At 41.7% G+C, this 13,211-nt stretch overlaps 1 protein-coding gene across 16 annotated transcripts in view; it reads right to left on the bottom strand.

Annotated features, from left to right (window-relative positions):
• DTNB (dystrobrevin beta) overlaps nucleotides 1-13,211 on the bottom strand; it is a 192,365-nt gene that overhangs the window by 144,934 nt on the left and 34,220 nt on the right. For 14 of the 16 annotated variants that reach the window (XR_011095494.1, XM_068679116.1, XM_068679115.1 and 11 more), the window contains one exon: nucleotides 8,424-8,529. The exons of the other annotated variants lie outside the window; for them this stretch is intronic. Coding sequence is in view for 13 of the 14 variants with exons in the window: in XM_068679116.1 (XP_068535217.1) it covers nucleotides 8,424-8,529 (106 nt within the window). In the remaining variant the exon portion in view is untranslated. The remainder of the gene's footprint in view (nucleotides 1-8,423; nucleotides 8,530-13,211) is intronic. 16 annotated transcript variants of the gene reach the window in all.

Below are 13,211 nucleotides of genomic sequence, written 5' to 3'. Positions count from 1 at the left end.
CTAAAATATGATCTCCTCAATAACCTAAAATTCAAAAGGAAGCCTACAGAAGTGGTAACAGGGACAAACTATTAACGAGGGTTAAAATAATAATACAAATTTTCAGAGACAAAACCAGGAAAAAAAGAATGAGGAAAAATCTAACAAAGGGATTTTAAATGGACATAACAAGAATTGCAATTATCATCCTTAAAAGGAGCTGAAATTATACAGATGTAACTGCTGACCTCCCATGTTATCTTAACTTGTAGAATACATAGTGGAACAAACACTAAAGCAAATTACTGGAAGCACCCGAAGAACAACAGAGAAATGAGCCATGAACAACACTTGCCACATCAACTTAGTGTCCTTCTATGACAGAGTAATTGACCTTGAAAATAGGAAACAAGCACCAAATGTCATCAATTTCTTATTTTGTTTGAATAATTTACTTACAACATTGGTCTCCCTATTTGCATAACAGAAGGAAAGAGATGAAAGGACTTGAACTGGGATGTGAATTTCACTGGAAAAGACCAGAGAGCAGTTAATTGCCAAAATGGTAAGATCTAATGAGCAGGATTCTAAAGGGCTTTATTCCAGGTCAAGCACTGGTCAATTTTCATAAACATACTGAATGATTGTCAGAAGTGCTCCATTTGGGCCACCACATTTCCACGAAGATGTGGGTTAACTAGATGTACAAGAGAAAGCAATAAAACGGCCTGAACAAGATCTAGGAGACAGCTCAGCTAGGAGCAGGCTGTGAGAAGGCGTCCAGCATGCAAGAGGTACTTACAAAACAGCAACACACTCTCCAGAGCCAGTGGCCAAAACCCAGGTAGTTAAGGGTTTAAACTGCAATCAGAAAAAAATCACGCGAGAATATCAGGAAAAACTTTCTCACCCTAAGACTCTTCAACGCTGATCCCAAACCAGCTTCTGGTCCACACAGGTGGTAAAACTTGGAAGATTTTAAGAAGCAAAAAAGGTAAATCTTTCTAGAATGTTTGCATAGTTTGGAAAGGGAGATGGATAACGTTCCCAAAGCTGTTTCTCCCTTCCTTGGCTACTGCCAGACGGCATGGCATGACCAGATGTGGATGCTGCTCTCCTTTCCCATCTTTTGTTCATTTCTGAACACCAATAAAACATGATGTTGTAAACATTATTCCCTTTTTCTCCTGTTCAGATCGCTTCCCATGCTTCCATCCACATAAATCCACCTGCACTGAGGTCGACTGCAAGACCTCATGTCCAAACCCATTTTTCCTCTCTCCTTCCTGCCTCTGAAATGCTTGTTCTCATCATAACCTGCTCGTGCTTTCTTCTCTCTGTCTCAGTGAACATTTTTGCTGTTGACACCTTCTCTTACGAAGGTGTGCCTCTACTCCAAGCTCCCTGCCACATATGTGAGTGGGAGCTGTAAGCTTCTTTCCACTCATCGCTGCTTCCAAGACTTCAGTCATTCCCTTTCCTGGCTGCCAGTACTCCAGATTCAAACTTCCTCCCGGGTTTTTCTTGACAGAGACAACCTGCTCCTTCCCTCCTCCTCCAGCAGACCAGTTCCCCATGGAAAGCGCAGGAAGGACGGGGGAGGCCAGGAGCTCGAGGCAGGATCATGAGACCCAGTTCTTTGTGGCTTTTCCTCCCTTTCCTGATGCCCGATCATGTCTGTGTTCTGCAAGTTTTTGGTTTCCCTCAAAAACTGGGTTTTAGTATCAGTTTTTAGTTTTTAGTATCATTTCTTTTTTTTTTTTTTAGTATATAGATGTAGTATCAGCACGAAAACTGGGTTTTTCCCTCAAAAAATTGGTTGGTGGCTGGTCTCTGCCTGCAGGACACGTCCTGAGACCCCCCGTGTCCCCTGACCCACCCCAGCACCAGCTCTGCTCAGGCTCCTCCACTGCCCCAAAAGAAAGCTCGGCACCAAACTCACCCACCACAGCTGGGTCCTCTCCTCCTTCCAACTCTGCCAGCCTCCAAAATTCTTCTCCTGTAAGCAATCTCTAACCCTCAGCTGCAGCCTATTTTTGCCATCAATATTCAATCCTGCAATCATCAATCCTCAAGTCGGTATTCAAATCTCTTTTCATTCCCATTTCTTCTCTGATCAGGACATATTAAATTCTTCCAAATCGAAAACTGGAAGAACCCGATGTGACCTTTCTTCTCCTCCTCTTCTTCCCTCCTGTATCTCAGATATTTCTCATTTGCTCTTTTCTACAGATCTCTAATTTATTTGAAGTTCTTCTTGTGCCACCTTGTGAGTTACCTGACACTCCTAGGAGACATGAGTTGTTTTTTTTTCTCCCTTCTCTTTCTGTGGTCTGTTCCCCTGACACTCCAACATCAAAATATATGCAATATTTAGGTTTCCAGATTCTAAGGACACAAAAATTTGTCCCTATTTCCTAAGCTTGCTACATGCACTCACTGGGATGTCCTCCCCCTGCCTCTCTCATTTCCACAGAGGCCACTCCAGGCAAAATCCCTCTTACTGCTTCCCACCCAAAATGGGAGCTGCTACTCCACCACCAATCTTTGAGCTGCAAACCCCAAATCCTTGTCTTGAAATCTCCGTGTATTCACTCCCACCTCTGTGTACTCATTTTTCTTCTTCTGTTTTCATTGCTTACCCCAAAACCAGTCTTTGCTCTTTCCCATAGGGACATACAATAAGGGCTTCCAAAATGCAATAGTCACGTACATGTTAGATTACTAAAATGAAATAACAAAGAAGTTTCAGAGAGAAAAAGGGGATCCATATTTTGGATATGTTATTTCAAATCACCATAATTTTAAAGACACATGAAACAAGTCTGATAGATGCAGGACTGAAGACTGGGTTGGAACTGGGAAGCACAGCAAAGTTGTCTGCGTACACCAGAGTATTTCCACAGCAAGAAGGGTATCAGGAACAAAATGTAGATAGAAATAAGGAGGAGAAAAGAACAGAGCCTTTATTAAACTGCGTAGGAGTCATTTCCAAAGACTAGCGGTTAAAGGAAAATGAAAATATGACAATTGTAAAATACGAGAAAAAAATCAAAGAGGAGATAATAAAAGTAGAAAGCTAAAGCAGGATGCAGATGAAATAATTCAATATTTTTATATTAAAATGTTTCAGAGAAGACCTGAGAAAACGCGTTGTTCAAAAACTCTGGCTAAGACAGAATTAATGCTGAAGGAGAAATGCTTTGAAGAACTTGCCATGACTATAAATACGAACTTTTATTTAAACATCTGTCTTTATACTACTCTTTTTCATGTGGTACTAATAGCTACATCTGTAAACAAGCCATACTGCTACAAGATTTTGCCTTGTCCTAGTGGACACAGGCCAGGAATATTGACGTGTGCATCCAAACTTCTAATAGCTATTGCTCCCATGTAAAGCACTTACCAACGACACTGTTAGCAACGTGATAAAAATGCACCTCCTGAATTGAGCCATATCTACCCCAAAAGGCCCATGACTCCAAACTCTGCACTCCTGATAAAGCTGTGTGTAGTATCAGCACGAAAATCGTGCCTAAGATGTAATGGAGAAGCCAAGCTCCAAGCTCCAACTCTGAGTTTTATATTTTTCCATGGAAACGATTAAGATGAGTGGGAAGAGATGTCTTCCAGCAGATTAACATCCTGGTCTACCTCAATGGAGAGAGGCCTGCTCAGGGGGCAGTTTAGAGCAGCAATCCTTACCTTGCTGCACAAGGAACCTGACCTCCTCGGTCTAAATCAAGGATTGTGAATAAAATATACCCAAATTCCTTGGCTCTGCATTCTGTTGCTGTGGCTCAATTTTCCTGTGCAATGACAAATTCCCACGATACAGTAGGTGCATAAACAACATCAAGATCAAATGCAAAGCACCCGCCAAGACACTTTCTGACAAGTAACCAGGTACTCACAAACGTATCCTCCACGGAATGGATGCAAGAGGGGGAAAAGCATGTAAAGAGAGGACAAGGCACTGTAAGGTTTTGGGAGGACAGGGAGGCTGTTTGGTTGTGTGGGTTTTTTTTTTGGTTGTTTGTTCTCCTCCCCTCCTGAGCCTTATAAAACTTCAGCAAAATTAGCTGGGAAATTCTAGTCTGAATGTGAGTTATAAGAGGAATGATAAAAAAAAAATCTCAAGCTTTGCCAAGTCTTTAAATAAAACCTAATCTCTGGGCCTAAACACATCCTGCTCCACTCACTGCTGCAGAACCCCGCTTTTCATCCTGGGACCTACAGACCCTGCAGATCGAAGAGGCTCCTTGCCTGGGCTCAGCAGCTCACGATGAACAGCAGCAGTTTAGCACGTGCCATGCAGCAGCCGAGGTCGGAGAACATTTTGAAGCAATCTCCATCCCATGAGAAAGACTAGGGACCAGCAAAAGACAAGAGACTGAAAAGCATTAGGGAATTTTTACCCAGGAAAGAAATGATGGGCTTTCAAATCCCAGCCTGCTCCCAGCGGGACACAATCCAGGCGTGCAGTGAGATGTGAGCCCTGAGCAGGGCACGGGCACACGCAGCAGCAGGAGGAGCACAAGGGCCAGTACAAAGGCTGCTGAGCACCTTCCTCTGCTCTGCAGAAATGCTACACAGAACAACGGACTTACACTACCGAGCTACCACAGGCACGAGGCAGCATGGATTGAAGCATCCTTGCAGGAGCTCCTTCTGGAAGCGTGCTCCCCACCTTCCTCACTACTACGTGCAGCGGGAGATGGCAGCGCTGTGTTTCCCTTCCTCAGCCTCTTGTTCACCTGCTGACAAACCCGTGGCAATGCAGGCTTCTGCAAAAACGTCCAGATCTTCTAAAGCACAAACCGAAAACATTTCGGCTCCAAAATAATCAGAAAAACATTGTCGCGTAAGCACAATAAGGAAATAAGGGAGGGGAGGTTCTCTGCGGGTGACAAGACAACAGAGCAGCAAACGAGACTAAAATGAAGGCATGAAATCCTCACTGGAATTCCTTTCCTACTGCTAGGATGTTTCTGAGGGGTTGAGTGGGACATCTGTAAACTTTTATTACATTTCTGAAATTCACAGCAGGCTGGGGAAGCACAGAAAGAAAAAAAAATATATAAAAGGTGCAAAAGATTGGGGCAGTTCTGCTGCGGGAAAGGAGTCACAGGACCATGGAAGCTTCTGCTGGGCTTGACCAAAGGCAGAGGAATGGAAAAGCAGCACACATGACCATATCTGGCAAATTTTCCTGGGAAATCACCTTGCTCCCTTCAAAAGATGTGAAAAAAAGGGAAAAAAATGGCATAATCACTGCAATTTTTATGGATTTTCTAGATTTTTTTTCGTTTGTTTCTCTTCCTAAAAGGAAGCTGAAAATTGATTCCACTGTGAGACTCTATCTTTTCTTGCGAAAAGTAACACTAAATGTTCTACCCAAGGTAAAGCTGCTTAGCGACTGCTAAACACAAACTGTGTCAAGCACAAGGAAGAGAAGCAATTCTCAATCCCATTCAGAAATTATTTTGAGCTTCTGGGAAGGCCAAACTTTTATCTGTCAGAGAAGGCAGCCAGAACCTGAGTTACAATACCTGACTGAAGAACAACCTGATGAAGTAAAAAGATAAAAAATGAAAAAAGCTATGGAACATTCTCGAATTTGGAAGTCCTAAACAGGAACTGGGTTCTCTGTGCGCACACGTACATTTGTTTTTCTGAGCTGCTGTACTTCAGGTAAGATCCAATCCTCACCCTGCAGAGCCTATGAGATAGCAAAGTATTTCTACAAATGTTAATATACATTTAAGATACCACAAACGGCAAATTTAAAAGCTGAATATTCTTTTCAGTATTTTCCTCTTTAGGAATGGAAGAGGAAAAAGAACATAGCCTGAAGACTTCTTCCACTCGCATTTACAAAGGATCCTTTTTCTACAAGAGCAAAACTAAACGGATTAGAAGGCCTGCACAACAGCATGCTGTTATTATGATGCATTAGCATGCAAATTGAGATGATGGCTCTCCAAAATAATGCGCTGGCCCATTTATTTAGAACAGTTTCAAAGCAGTCGAAGGAATTTGTCTGATGCATTGAGAAAGAAGTTTTTTTTCCCCTTACCTGTAGATGTTATTTCTCCAGTTAAACAAGCTCACCTCACAGCTTAATTGCCTTTTACTTACAGCAGAGCTGAAAAGACCACGAAGGAAATTGAAGAATATTTTCTTACGGCTGTCAACTGAGGTGTTCAGGTGCTTCTGAAGGAACTCGGCAGTGATTGCCAGGGTAATTAATGAGAATGTTTACAAACTGTGAAGGAGACAGACATCAGGCTAGGAAGCAGCAGCACTGACAAGGTGTAATCGTGAGAAAACTAACTTGTAGTGGAAATCAACAATTCGAGAACGAGACTACTGATCAGGTCATATGAGGAAACACGTTCAAGGCTGCAGTAGTAAAGAGATGAGCTTAAAGCATGGATGTTTGAGTCCATTTTATCAGAGACACATCACTGAAGGATTGGAGATGGAAGATGGGAAGGCTACTACCTAAATGAAGGACTTCAGGGAGTATTTATCAGGATTTTCTTTGTAATCATACCTAGAATCACAAAATTAACAAATAGCTGGGGCCGGAAGGCACCTGTGGAAATCTGCTCCAAGAGGGGTCAGCAGGAGCAGGCTTCTCAGGCCATCGTCCATGGGTCTCCATGGATGGAATCTCCACAGCCTGGGCAACCTGATGCAGTATTTTAACACACTTATGTCAAATTTTTTTATTTTTACTTATTTTTAAGTTTAAACAGAATTTCCTGTATTTCAGTTTGTGCTCATTGCCTCCTGTCCTGCCACTGGATACCACTGAGAAGAGCACAGCTGTCGTTGCTGTTCCTCACCAGTTCTTTACACATGCTGATGTGTGCTTCACTTGAAGTACAAATTTGTACAAATTTGTAAGGATAAGAGGATAAAGGAAAAAAAGCAAACAGTGGCTGCTGCCCTTCTGCTAATGCAGTACCACGGACTACCTAAAATTTTATCGAAATAAACCATCTCAACTCTTCCAAAAGTTTTCTCATAAAATCTATTTCCATGAAATTACTCCCCTCAAAATCTTTTAAAGATCACCCTTTTTTTTCAATTAGGCCCACAATTGTCAGAAAATGTTTGTAAATATACAGAGCAACTGGGAAATTCAACTTCTCTTCTGATATAATAAAGAAATAAAAAGCCCGTTGAGCATCACAGCTCTGTTCTTATTCAGTGCTGTACAAATGTAGAATAAAACCACAACCAGATATGCTTTGCAAGGGGATCAAGAAAAGACAAGAAAACAAATGCCAAAAGAGAGAGTATCAAAATCAGAGCAATACTGAACCACATCACAGAAATAAATGTCAAGAAACAGAGAGCTGAATATAAATCCTGAAGATTTGGCCAGAGAAAGACTACCCAAGTTTTAAAGCTGTGCTTGTTAACAGGTGGGCAAAAGCAAGTGTGTTTAACCACCTGTGTCTTAAAAGGAGGAAATCTGCAGACCTGGAGATGCCTATAAAAGAATAATGCTAAAGAAGAGGTAACAACTAGTAGGGCAGAGCTGTTAAGGGATGACAACATGATTTTGCTGTGGGGAAGGAAACAAAAGATGACGTTTAGTTTATGGGTGAAAAAAAATGTGTTTTCCTAGAATTCACATATCAAACACCATATGCTCTGTACAAGCATACAATAAATGCAGTGTATCACCTTTCTGGCCATTAAAAAAAAAAAAAAGGATTTGATAGCTTGCACAGGAGAACAAACTTCGGCAGGGAGCTTTTTAGCTTCCATGAGCTCCACAAAGCCCTCCTAAACCACCACTCTTTTGCACTGTTGATTTCAGTTTTCCATACCTTACCGTTCCTTAAATGCATTCCATAGGCAATAAAACCAGGATTTTTTTAGCTAAAAAAAGGTCTGTAACTGAGCAGAACTGAACATTCACCTCCCATAGTAAAAAAAAAAATAAAATACTGAAGTGACTCATGTCCTCAAATGCTACTCAAGACAGACATTTGAATGGGTACCAAAATCTTTGGAAGTTAGCACTTGAAGGCATCTGTTGAAGCACAGCCCAAGTGAAGGTATTTTGTTTTGCTTTTTAAGTTTCAGAATAGATGCGAGCATTGAGAGAATATTGTTTTTCTGTTTCTTTTTTTCATCTTTCACTACTTATGATCCTAGAACCCTACCTTAAACAATACCAATAACCAATCTTGTTCTGCATTGCTGTTGATTTCATAAATAATCAGTCTAACTCCTGGAAGCGTGAAACTCTTGTCACTCTAAGAAAAGTCTGAGCCTAAATGCTCTGGGACTAGGACAGTTACAGTGGGAACGATGAAAGCTTTAGGTGCTTCTCACTGCGGAAGGACAGCACATTTACACACTTTGAGCAGAACCTCTGCTCTGACCAGATGTTTGGAACAAAACGTTCTATTTACCATTTTCAACATGGGCAAGTCTGTGCATGAGAGGCAGCCACACAAGGCACTGAGGAGGCGGATCAGCCATCAATGTGTCTAAAAACATGTTTAGCATGATCTTTTTCTGCAAAGAAAAAAGAAAGACAACTTAAGAAAAAATTCAATTTCAATTAAAAATTACAATACCAAAAGCTCTTTCAGCCTTAAAATCTCTCTACTATTCAGCTTCTGTATCCCAGTCATCTATCCTACACTATAAAGATAAAAATCACAACTTTTTTCTCAGTGAGTTTTAATCTACATTAGGCAAACGGTAACACCACAAAGAAAGTATCGGTACAGACACAATATAATCACACAAAAATAAAAGATAAGCAGACAAACAGAGAATTCCAAGAAACGGAGGAGCAGCCAGTCAGGATTAGTTCCAGACGTGCAGTTAAGGAATCCTCTTTTGAAGAGAGATACAATAAATGTGAGAGGAGGTTATTTAACAATGTAGAAAATGGCATTTCAAACATACAGGCAGCACTGAAAAAAGCAGACACTTAAAAAAAAAAAAAAGCAACTACAACTAATATTCACACATTATCCACATAGTAAATGATTTTTTTTAAAAAAGACAAAATACGAAAAAGAGGCAAGGGGAGAATTGAGCTAAGATTTAAAAAATATAACTGAAAATAAAATTAAATCATATGGAGAGGAAAATCACGTGTTTTAAGAGTAGTATTTTCTAAACTCAAGTGAGCAAGAGCAAATTTCTGCTGCAAATATAAACAGATGGAGATAACTTGTAAAAAAAAAAAAAACAGCTAAGAATATTATGGATACAAAGAAAGACTGCATTGGCTTTCACAAGCAGGAAGGCAGAGGATTAAGAATTTCTCATAGGCAGCAGACCAGCTGGTCAGATCACGCTTTCTTCTCACCTTAGCATATGGCAGAGCTACTTCAAAAAGGATCCGTACCAGGGAGGGTAAAGCAGAGCTGGAGGAAAAGCCAGGTTGGTTTTCCAGGAGCTCTGAAACTAACTGCAGCTATCACTTGCAGCTCTCATGCCAAAAATTACAGGGGTAGAGAGGAAATTTATATTTAAGGAGAAAAGTTATATTTAATATATATGTATTTACATATATTTTATTTTGGTAAAGACAAGTTTTATATTTAAGCATCAATATTTTTGTGATTAGTGGCAAATACACAGATCTGTCCCTGAAGCTAACTCCTTTGGGAGGTGAAGAAACCCAAACTCTTTCAATAAATGCACATCTCAGCAAGACCAGGATGTGCTCTGCGTGTGCTGAAAGCCTTCTGGTAGGAGAGCCACAGCGTTTAACTGGAACTAACCGCGGTGTGAGGGTCAGACCATGAAGTTCTGCCCACGCGACGAGGAGCCACTGCTGATATTACGTGGTCTGGGACTGATGTGAAGGCTCCTGATTCTGCTTTCACCTCTCGTGTTTCATGTATGACAGCATATGAAACATTTTCTGGCTGCAACCTTTTGCCAGAGCTCACAAAAAGAATGCACCTGGCCCTGCTTAGGTGGGCTGTGATCCCTTTGGGTTTGACACACTGCTTACAGCAAGTATGGAAAATGCAGGCAGACGTTCTGCATCATCACATCTGAACTAAATCAAAGCTGAAAGACACGTTTGGGGTTTACTGCACTGGCAGGAGAATGGCAGAGAATGTCAATGTCTTTCCTAACATCTAGTCTGAACCTCCCTGGGCACAGCTTTGAGCCATTCCCACGTGTGCCGTCACCAAATACCACCGAGAAATCAGGTTATTGACCAGAAATCACAGTTCGAGACACACATTATGCATCTGTCCACTCACACCACGTGCTAGCACTTCTGTCCCGAGAGGGCTTTGTTTTAACATGACCTGCAGGGACCACGCTGCTATGTGCCATTTGCAGGCTACATAAATTCATGGAGAATTCATCGTGGCTACAAGGTTTATGACAAGGAAAGACCAGGCATGATAGGAATGCTCATGCATAGTAATATAATTTCAAAAGAATGCTACTTTTTGGTTAAAGTAAAAAAAAATAAAAATAAAAATAAAAATAAAAATAAAAATAAAAATAAAAATAAAAATAAAAATAAAAATAAAAATAAAAATAAAAATAAAAATGTTTGCATCTCAGAAGAGGAGCAGCTTCTTCTCCCTGCTGTGGGTCACTCCAAGTAACACACATTTTCTGGAGGCAAGACTCAGGATCCCTTGGGCAGACATAGGATATGCACAGCCTATCTTTGTTAGAACCCAAAGCTAGCAGGAGAGCTTCGTTGTGCTGTAAAGGGCTCCTTGGGGCAACAACAGCCATGAAACCTCGTGGGTTGTTAGCCTGAGATGCCACTGCCGTGTAGTTCACAAGAGGGCAGCAGGGACACAGGCTTTGGGTTTGTACAGCGATAACGGGATGTGTTGCAACCAGCTGACCGAAAAGAGGCACGCAGCATTACCACCACTGCATCACCCTGCCTGGGTGCAGGCATTCTTGGTAAGGACAAAGCTGACAGCAAAGCAAGCAGCACTCTCCTCCTCCCGAAAATTAGGAATGCAGGGAAGGAGCCTAAATAACAGCTTTTCTCGGAGCTAGTCTAACATTTCCCGCTGGGTTCAGAACCTAACCAGAGTGCAAACAGAAAAACATCACTCAGACACCATTTGTGATTCAAAAACAGTCAAATAATCTGCCAACAGGTTCCCAGCTCCAAGAACACAAACTGAAAATTAGCAAATGTGAAAGCGGTGGTGAGGGTCAAATGCCTCCCAGCAGAACGAACACATTTCCACACTGCTATTTTCTGTAATCACCTGCTGACACTCTGAACTATTGTAATATTTTTTTCTCTCTTTTTTTTTTTTTTTAAATCACTTGCTGTTAGCACAGCTACTTGTCTTAATGGCTCTGCTGTCTCAAACCTCCTTGCAGGTGGGAGCAGTGACAAGTTATACCAATGCTACTCTTGTATTCAGAACCCCTGAGCCAACACAAAGATATGTGATTTTTTAACACTGCAGTGAACAAAACAAGTCCACAGAATCACAGAATGGTTTGAGCTGGAAGGGACCTCAAAGTCCCCCAGTTCCAACCCCCTGCCATGGGCAGGATGCCACCCACCAGATCAGGTTGCTCAGGGCCTCATCCAACCTGTAGGTACCTACAGGTGAGTGCCTGCTCACCTGGCCTCCTTGTTTGCTTCGTGCTGCTGTGTTTCAACAGAATAACCTGAAACTTGACCTCTACAGCAGCCAAGCTTGGGGCTCCCAGGTCTCTGACAGCTCTGTGGAAACGCTGCAATTAAACTGCTTTGTAAATGAGACATAAAGTAGATAACTGCAATAGTGGGATAGGCTGTGCCATAAATACAGACGGATTCTGACTAAGCCAGGGAATGTCATGGTGATACAGCATCTCTATGACAAATAGATGGACTGCAGCCAGGTGAACAGAAGTTTTAAGAAAAGTATGACATGATCTCATATCTGTGGAAGCACCCATTTGACCTTGAATAGTAAATTATGACTGGAAGCTCTGTATACATCTGGAAACCATCATAAAGAACGCAGCTCTTGCCAAAAGCATCCCAATAAACCCCATTTTGCATGGGCAACAAGTCTGAATTATTCCATCTGTGACCCAAGAAACGAAACAGAGTTGTGCAGTGTATACCATCAGTGACACTTCGCTTGTCTGCCCTCTCACCACTCAGGCAGCAGTAAATCATCAGCCTTCTGCACCTCCAAGAAGCATCTCCTGAAGGAACCATTGCTGGTCAGGAAGTATTTGTCTCTCAGTAGTTTAAGCAACACCAGGGAATGTTCCTAGCCCTAAAACTCAATTATGCATGGTTTTGTATCAGTGTAACCGTGCCTGATTTAACCACTCAGTCTCCCAAATCATTCCAGCATCCTGATCTGGTGTTAATATCAGCTAGAAATGGTTTTCAATAAGGTTTCCATGTAACCACCTTTCTTGAGGGAATAAGAGATGATTAGCATGGATGTGGTCAGACCATTCCAGTTGATCTTTGGACCATGGAACAGCTCCTGGCACTGTTTAGTTAACTAGTACAGATGTAGCTTACATGTCCATCATGTAAATGCCAAAGTCTGAAACCCAGCGGCTTTATTGATGCCATCTGGAAATAATTCAAGCAAAATGACATGCTGTAACAGAACAGTATCAGAGAAGCACCTCTGGGAAGCTTATTTTCAGACCTGGGAGGCATGAGAAAATGGATTCAAATCTGAGACAGATTATCCATGCACTTCCCAGGACCACTTCATTTCACTGCTTTCAAAGAAATGAGAGAGAGGTGTTTTGGGGCACTATCTGTAGCAGAACTAACAAAAAAAATCACCACTCTTTACCAACCTTGCCTTATGGTAGAGATTTTGCTTTGCTGAATAAGATCAGAACAAAAGAATTTCTGAAAGTGACTCAATTTGAAGAAATACCTTTCTTGTTCACGGCTATCAGTGTGCTATGACACGCTGCAGGCAAGCAGCACAATGTGCAAGGGGGCAGTTGTTGCACCTCACCTGGAACACGACGAGCTTGCCATCAATCAGACAAATCTCAGGCAGCTCTCACAGCCTGGCTGCCTAAACCAGCTTCTCTATGGCTAACAGAGAAATGGTAACCTCCAGAGGGCGAGTGGGCATCTCATCCTAGGGTAGCCTTCAGAACAAATTAGGAAAAAACAATTCCCATTTAGCTTCCCTTTGCAGACAATGGACACAGCATGTATAGCTTACAATCTGCTGTTTGACCTTGATAGCTCT

The sequence above is a fragment of the Anas acuta genome, chromosome 3, assembly GCF_963932015.1.
Source record: "Anas acuta chromosome 3, bAnaAcu1.1, whole genome shotgun sequence".
NCBI classification, from domain to species: domain Eukaryota; kingdom Metazoa; phylum Chordata; class Aves; order Anseriformes; family Anatidae; genus Anas; species Anas acuta.
Note: the sequence above shows the minus strand (reverse complement) of the source record. Positions and strands in the feature narration are given on the sequence as shown.